Below are 8,520 nucleotides of genomic sequence, written 5' to 3' on the forward strand. Positions count from 1 at the left end.
GCTGCAGGATCATTTTTATTAAAAGGTCTAAACGGGCATGACATGTTCAGACCAGTACTGGAGTTCACCATGACTCTTTGATCTAGAGTACCCATTCCCCAGTTAACATCAGAATCTCATTTTCTTTGGAGTTGGTGTAGTTATGAAGTAAAATTTGTGGTTCTGATGATTTCAAAGGGCTTCAAGAGAAGCTGAGGAGTTGAAGTTGTCATGTAGCAGTACAGTCTGAAGAGTGATAGGTCAGGAGACAAGGCTGCAACTTGTCAGGTAGATGAAATCCAGGTTAAAGCATTAACAGAGGGGAATATTGTCTGGTCCCAGACGCAGGATGTACAAAGGCCTTTTTCTTCTCCCAGCTCTTTAGCTGGGAGCTTTCCCCATTATCTGCTGTCAAGGAATTTTTCTGAGAAAGGAAGCTAGTGAACTGTGGGGCACTGTCCTTAGTGACAGTGACGGCTGCAGTGGCAGTTTCAGAGCTCACACATGCTTACTGACCAGCCAGGGCACTGTGGACATGCTGGCTGCAAAACCAGCTGCTACCTGTGTCTTAAAATTATACAGTATATAAAAGATAAACTTTTTTCAGGTACAAAAGGCCTGTCTTTCCCTCCATACAACACTGATTTAGTGCCCTCTTACTTACCTAACTGCTGGCTTTCAGAAGGATTACATGAACCTATTTTTGAGATACTTGCTTGTCTCTTAAATTTGGTGGCAGTTGGTCATGGTTGTGGAGTATTAGGGACCTGGTCATGCAAACACATACATTCCTTCAAAACCCAGACTGAACAGATTACCACTGAAAGGAGCCAAGTGAACTTGAACAAATACTCTAGGCTTCATGTGGTACGTGGCACAGATGTAATGACTCATGTGACATTTCTGTTTTCTTTCAGGTTGTGCCAAGGAATAAGCCAAGAAAAAGCTTTTTGTATCCTAGCATGGCAAATGAAGAAGATGATCCAATTATACAAGAGGTAAAAGTGCATTGTGGTAACAGTGATTGTTCATGTGGCTTTTATTACTTTTTTTATCGTCCCTGATGTTCTTACTTTGCTGAAACAATGTGTTGTCAACATCAGTGTTTGTCTTATAATCAGTGGCTTGCTCTGTGCAAGGAAACGTGTGGGCTCATGGTGTCTACTTTGCCAAAATAGTGGTGTCCATGTTGTCAGATTCAGCTTAGATTTCACCCTTTATAATCTTTCCATGTCAGAAGAGCAACATGAGTGGGAAACTTGCTTCTACCCCTCAGTGTTTCCAGTAACACTATTTTGTGTCTCTGAGAGCTGTTAAAAATTGGAATGATTATGATGAGTTAATAAATACGGAGCAAAAATATTTCATGCCTTCTGCTAAAACAAGCAGTTCTGTTCTGATTCTGACCCTCTTTAAAGGACTGCCATGTCCCAAAGAGTAGCCACAGTGTCTTGTTTACTTTATGCCTGCATTTACACACCAGAAGTATAAGGAAGGGCACGCTCATAAGGAGAAAAGCCATGAGAAAAGGAGTAGGAATTGTCAGGAATATATCTAGAGGTATCTAAAATGGCAGCTTCTATATGTGATATTCATGAAACATCTCTGGATTTTCAGTGCTGGTGGCAAAATGCTGATATTGACTCAGATTTGGGGTGTGGGTGTCTCTTTTCTAATTTAGAAAGTTTTTATGACAAAATACTAGTAATAAAGTTACCTTTCAGTCATACTGCCAGAGAACTTCCTCCTCTTTCTGTAATTGTGGTAACAAATTCACTTCAGTTCCTCAGAAGAAATTATCCTCTTTTATTTCAGATTTGTTTGCCAAGTTTCCTTAGAGAGAAAAAAAAAAACCATCTAGAACCACTGTCTGCTGCCTCATCATAGTGGGATTATTTTTGACATGAACTGCAGGAGTTCATGTCAAAATCAGCAGAAAGGAGACCTTTGACAAGAGAATAATGAATGTATTTTATGTTAGTTTTTATTTAAAAGCTAAAATGATCAGTATTTGACCTCTAGGGATTGTACTCTTACCTGAGGCTCCATCAATTACAGCTGGCATCTTATGCAAGTCTTTTGTTTTGTTTTTTAGATTGATGTGTTCCTGGCCAGAAGTCTACTGGAGAAGCTGTATCTGTTTCAGGTATTTCAGTTAACTTTTCTTCAGTGATAGTTTATTTAAAATAAATTCCAAGAGCAGTAAGTTTCCTTTCTGCTTCAACCTGCCAAGATCATCGATATAGGCCAGCCTGTTTGGGTGTGAGTCAGTTGAAATATTTAGTATTAAATCATTGTCAAGAGAGAAGTGGTCATTTATGGCACAGACTTGCTGTGAAGTCACTCCCATTGCCCTTAGTAGACGATGTCTTTTTATTGTGGTTTGCATAAATCTGCAGTCTCCTAAGCATCTTCTGTCATCACTGATTTCTGCCATCTTTAGGACTGGCCCTATTTAAAACATCATCAATATTGATAAATTAGTGTGAGTCATCAGAAGAGCCCCCTTATGTTGTGAAGAGCAAAGTGACTAGCGATTGAAGGTAGAAATACGTGAGGAAGGTAGAGATTTTCTTCTGCCATTAAGTTTATCTAATAATTTTATTCTTATGATTCACTTTTCTTGTTTGCAAAATGGGAAGTATTTTTAAGATGTTGGATGGACTGTTCAATGTAAAGCAGTGATGCCCACTGGCAAGCCCACTGCCTGCTGTCCAGACCCTCTGCATAGCACTTGCCAGCAGACCACAGCTGGAGACAGCCAGGCACTCTGGGCCAGGCCCTGCAGTCTTTTTTCTGGGACACCCACAGTTAGTGCATGTCAAAGTGAGCATCAGTCAGTGATGGGGCCTGTGGGTGTTCTCGAGAAATGGCAGCTCTGAGGAGGATGCTGCTGTGGCTGGAAGATTTCATTTGGATACCACACTGTTCTCTCAGCATTTCCAAATGGTTCAGAAGTGTGACTACATCTGGGTTTGGTATCCAGACTCCTGTGTCCTGCAAGCTCACACTACTTGTGTAAGCCCATAAACATGTTGCTTTTAGGTAACTACTGTCCAGATACATAATGCTGAAGGATAGGGTTTTAATTGCATCTAACTCTTCCTTTTTCTGCTGGACTAATACTTGGTATCATTTTCCTGTGTTACAGTTTATGGTGGTATGTGAGGGGCAGGAGGGTCACTGTGTAGTGACGAAAGCAGAGGACTGAGGGGGCAGCAACAGGCTTTTTGGGGCATACTCCCAAATTCCCTGGTGACTCAAAAAACAGTCAAGTAATTTCTTCTCTTGATGTCTTGTATTCATCTAGCAAGTGAGGCTACATGTGAGGGGAGAGGGAAGATTGAGTTAATATCTATTAAGTCCTTTGATCTTTAAATGAAGAGGGTTTTACAAAATGGGTTTGTTTTCCAGTATCCTATTCGCCCAGCGTCCATGACGTATGATGATGTTACACATTTATCAGCGAAGATAAAACCAAAGCAGCAGAAGGTTGGTCATCATTTGAATCCAGTCTGTAAAAGCTGTTTTATGTTGTGGAGAGTGTACGTAAGAAATAGCACATTATGCTATTAAGCTGTTATAACTGTACAGCTGCTGGCAGGAGCAGATTTCGGTCCTTGCAGGTATGGGGGAGACTTTATTTGTGTCTGTAATGTTGGGTTTAGAAAAAAAACAGTTTATAAACAGAGGAGTTAAAGTAATGGTGGAAAAACCACACTTAATATAAAATAGAGTCACTCTGGGAAATGTAACTACTAATGCTGAATCAGTCTGTAGGTGTTTGTGCTAATACAGCTTAATTTAAAAGGCCTTTACAGTATTCAGAAAAGGACTGTACTTTGGAGACATGCTCCGTCTTTCAGTGTCGGTGCAGGTCTTGATTTTTCTCTTGCCTGGCCCTGAATCATCAGCAGTCCTTTTGCTCTCTGTGGGATTGTATAAGTAGGGAAAGTATAGCTGAAACCAGGATGACTGCACTTGCTTGCAAATGTGTCCCAGGTCTGTGGCCATAATTTCAAAATGCCTTATTTAAAAAACCCACATGAATAGATGTCTGTGATACTAAGATTTTGTTCTGGGAAATGGTTAAGGAGAGCACTTGTGTAAACTTTGGAGTTAAGATGCATGTTCTGTTCAGGAAGTCTCCTATTGAAATCAGCAAATGTTTGCATTGTAAGTCCTGTGCAGACTTGTAAATCTGCTGTCTCATCCAGGGACTTGTAACTAGCTCAGTTTGTGAGTAACATAAAGGGGAACAAAAAAATGAGGCAATAGCTCTGATACATGAATTTATAAGGGCTTTGGCACACCCAGAGGAAGAGTATATACTGTATAGTATACAAAGAGAAGTGCTATGCAGGAAAACATATATTTTGAGCAATGGTAAAGCTTAAAGTTTGAGGAGGGGAATAGTTTTCTTTGTCATTAAAAGCTTGGGGCTTGTTTCTGTGCTTCAACCAGTGTAAATCAGGATGAACTGAAGTCAGTGCTAAGTGCTGCAGCCTCAGACTGCAGAAGCAAGAGGCCTTTGCCTCTGAAGAGGAAAGATACTTTATACTGCTTGGTACCTAAAGTAGAAGGAAACGTATCTTAAGTTTGAGAGATTCTGGATGGATTCTCAGTGATGGGGAGGCTTGAAGGGTATTGCTCATGCACTTGAGCTGTGCTGATAAGCAAACTAGACTGATACCGTAGTGGAAGTCAAGGTACTTTTCAAGGCTGCCTAAAGATCTCTGGTTTCTCTGCTCCATTCATCTACTTGGGAGTTTATACATCTCTAGCTTCCTGTTAAAATGTCCCCATCCTACAAAAGCCAATATATGCTCAGCTTTGTTTGCCCTTTCAATTTGAATGGCGCTGCTTATGTACTTAAATTTGCTGTAAGCTTATGGAAATATTAGCAAGTGTGAGATTGAATTGTAATTGATATATTTGGCGTTCTGCCTTGTTATGAGCCATCTTTCATATTATTTAGGTTGAACTTGAAATGGCCATTGATACTTTGAATCCTAACTACTGTCGCAGCAAAGGAGAACAGATTGCTCTCAATGTCGATGGCACCTCTACAGATGAAACAAGTACCTACTCCTCGTAGGTGTCCTCTTTACCTTCATTTCCTTTTTGTGGTGAACACAGATACAAGTATGTCTGCCAGGGCTTCAGAGAAAGGTGGGAACAAGTGGCTGCACAGTCTTGGGGGGTGCCTAATTTTTTTTTGTGTGCTTCATGATTTCTGAATTGCAAACAGAAAGATGAGTGTATGTATTTGCTACAGTTGTTGATATTCCATTTTGAGAATTGGTGATTTGAGACCTTTAGCATCTGTGTGCCACATTACCTGTAGGATACAATCTCACAGCATTCATCTGTCTGCAGGAAGCTGATGGACAAGCAAACTTTCTGCTCTTCTCAAGCTGCAAGTAATGTTTCCCGCTATGCAGCTGCTGTTTATAAAAAAGGTGAGTTTCTTTTGCCTAACCCTCACATTACTGAAACACACTTGTTTCAGGGTTAAAATAAAACCTGTTTGTTCTTTTATTTCAGCCTAGCATTTAATTGGCTGGAGAGTCTTGAAAGACAAGTAAATTTTTCCTTATCAATGTCCCCATAGTCCTTGAGACAGTCAAGCAAAATTGTAAATATTATAGAAGAACACTGTGGACTTGTAGATGCCTCCAGGATCTTAACAGTGCATGGTGGCCTGAAGTAACACACATTTGTAGCATAAATTTAGCACTGTTATCTATATTAGTATCTCCATCTAATTGTGTCTGTCTCATTTTCCTGTGTAGCACTTTTTGGCCCCTCTTTTGTTCTCCCATTGCATAGTTTTGATCAGAGGATCATTTGAGGTGAAAATAGGTAGATTGTCTACAGTGATGACTATTACTACAAGTCTCCTGAGCTATAACTCAGATCTGAGCCAGAATGTGGCTCTCTACAAGATCTGGTTTCAGCACAAAAAGTAAAATAAATAGGTCTTGGTCTTTTATACTCCTTTGAAATCCTGAGCAGCGGATGAATTTTGCACTTTAATCTCTTTTTACATTTTACTGTTGTCCGGGTTTGAGGACAACTGTATTAAATATTTATGTTCAATTGAAGCTGTGCTTTTACAGAGATGAGGTGAGTGCTGTTCTTGTGCAGTGGAAAAAAAAAAAAAATTTCTAACAAATGTTAATTGTCTTTTTCAGGTGAACTTCACCTAACTCCACTACATGGAATTCTTCAGCTGAGGCCAAGCTTCACCTACTTGGACAAGGCTGATGCAAAACACCGAGAAAGAGAAGCTGCTAATGAAGGTCAGTGCTCCATGAGTTGTGGCAAGATACAAGTTCCCTCTATAATTTTACTGATAAGAGTAACTGTATTCTGAAGGTGTTTATTATGATGACATACTGATTATAAGGCCGTTTCTCAGACTGTTTTGCTGATCTTGTTTTCAGTGTAGCTGTGTAACTACTTTTGTGTAACACAATGTGGGGGATTGGCAGAGGGATGGGAGGAGGGGGGGTGATACTGAAAGGCAACAGTAAGGAGTGTGTTACCACTGCCACTGAAAAGTTGCACTTCAGACCTCGTGGGAGCAGTATCTCTTGTCATAGGAGCAGTGTGATGCTGTCATGCATCTCATAGTTTGGCAAGATGGAACTGAACCCGTGGTTTTGTAGTTCCTAGTACTGCCTTCTTCCCACACAGACCGCCAAACAGTGGTTGTGACTGTTCTACTGCAGTGGTGTGTTTATTCTGTTGTATTTTTTGGCAGGTGGTGATTCATCCCAGGATGAAGCTGAAGATGATGTTAAACAAATTACTGTATGTCCAAATTTCCTTTTTTGTGATAGTTCAGGCAACAGTTCATAAGAAAGCATGACAGGTCACACCCAAATAAAAGTACAGTAAACCTCAGCTAGTCCTGGTGACCCTGGGCTTGGGCATGGAGAGAGGAGCAAGAGGAACTTGCGCTTGTTTTGGCACTGACAGCAAGGGGTGACTTCATTTGAGCTAGGGCCCCTGGCTTCTGTTACTTATGTACCAAATAAATAATGTAGGTGTTTTGTGTTGAGGGTTTTGATGCTGTATTTAATGATGCCCCAATCTTTTAGGTACGATTCTCCCGCCCTGAGACCGAACAAGCTCGTCAACGACGTGTTCAGTCCTATGAGTTCCTGCAGAAGAGACAAGCAGAAGAGCACTGGGTTCATCTACATTATTATGGCTTGAAGGTAGGTGTGTGTGGGCTAGTTGTGGAGGAAGCTGCCTGAGCCTGAGGTCTCAGCCAAGTCTAGAACTGCTTTTAAATCTGGGCCCATGGGAATCGGGGAATCATCAAAAGATAATGAAGAAAAGTAGATCTGTAGGCTTGAACAGACCCTGCAGTGCTCTGTACCTCTGGGTAATGCTTTGGGACCTTCACACTGGAAAAGGTTTAAAACTGAGAGCTGGACAAACACAAAGGGGAGTCTGAGTACAAGAATCACTCAGGTCTTAAATTATAACCTGGTCTTTGTGAAAGACTTGGGAACTCAGTTAGTTTGGTTCCAGAAATCCTGTTTGTCTGACTCACATGCGTGTCAGGGGATTTTGAAGACAGAGCAACAGAAATGTTCCCACATCATGTGTGCATCATTCATGAAAGTGAAAGGAGAACATCAGTTAGTCATGGGAAATGCTTGAATGGTTCAGTGATGACAGGGTGGTCACAGTTTGGAATGAGGAATCCAGCTGTCTGTAATTTGTATGTTTTCAGTATGTGGCAGTGATCCTTGCTTTTCTCTGTACCTGCAGGACAGCCGGTCTGAACACGAGCGCCAGTATTTATTTAGTCAAGGCCATGGCCTTGCTGAAAACACAGAATTAATTAAGTCTCCCAGGTAATGGATTGATTGTTATTATACAGAAATGGCAGTAATTTGTTGGGATTGTTTTCAGAGTATATAAGCGGGTATATTCTTTCAAAGTCTGGTCTTCAATAATTGTATACACAATACAAATTTTAACTGTTTAAAAAATGCAGAAAGAAACTAGCCTTCATCTTTACATCTTTTCCAACTTGCTGTTTTTTTCCCCTGTACTCTGAGATTAAAACTAGTTGTTTTTACTCAAGATTGTAGCCTCTTGTACATTATCATAACCCTGCATTACTGGGACTGCCAATACTATAGAGAAAAAGTCAAACAAAAGCTTATTTTTATTAAAATAAATTAAAATTCTGAAGCCAATAACTTCCATTGTTAGCTAATCTTATAAGACTTTCTTTTGTGATTTGAGAGACACACCTTGAAACTTGTTTGAATTTGTTTCTTGGTGACTGCCACTGTACAGGAATCCTCCCATGCTGCAGTCAGTACTAATACTTTGCTGTAGTCTTACAGGAATAGGAAGGTGGCAGACTCTCTGTTTAATGGTGTGGGTGTGTATTTCTTAACATTTAACATATCAGTGGAACAGTACTAGGTGTTCTGAGCAGTCTTTTGGATCTCACCCTCCTCACAGACACTGCTAATTAGATGGGTGGAAAAGGGGCTGCTTCCTGCT

General features: G+C 40.5%; 1 protein-coding gene across 4 annotated transcripts in view; it reads left to right on the plus strand.

The window, feature by feature from the left end:
* The first annotated feature begins 899 nt into the window (after window positions 1-899).
* POLR3E (polymerase (RNA) III (DNA directed) polypeptide E (80kD)) overlaps window positions 900-8,520 on the plus strand; it is a 24,993-nt gene continuing 17,372 nt past the window's right edge. For 3 of the 4 annotated variants that reach the window (XM_010003245.1, XM_010003247.1, XM_010003249.1), the window contains exons 1-9: window positions 900-977; window positions 2,075-2,125; window positions 3,394-3,471; window positions 4,958-5,073; window positions 5,359-5,441; window positions 6,177-6,284; window positions 6,749-6,798; window positions 7,089-7,208; window positions 7,771-7,856. In XM_010003245.1, the coding sequence (XP_010001547.1) occupies window positions 942-977; window positions 2,075-2,125; window positions 3,394-3,471; window positions 4,958-5,073; window positions 5,359-5,441; window positions 6,177-6,284; window positions 6,749-6,798; window positions 7,089-7,208; window positions 7,771-7,856 (728 nt within the window). In that variant the 5' untranslated portion in view covers window positions 900-941. The remainder of the gene's footprint in view (window positions 978-2,074; window positions 2,126-3,393; window positions 3,472-4,957; window positions 5,074-5,358; window positions 5,442-6,176; window positions 6,285-6,748; window positions 6,799-7,088; window positions 7,209-7,770; window positions 7,857-8,520) is intronic. The other variant, XM_010003248.1, reaches the window with a different exon arrangement.

The sequence above is a fragment of the Chaetura pelagica genome, unplaced genomic scaffold (assembly GCF_000747805.2).
Source record: "Chaetura pelagica isolate M959 unplaced genomic scaffold, ChaPel_1.0 scaffold138, whole genome shotgun sequence".
NCBI classification, from domain to species: Eukaryota; Metazoa; Chordata; class Aves; order Apodiformes; family Apodidae; genus Chaetura; species Chaetura pelagica.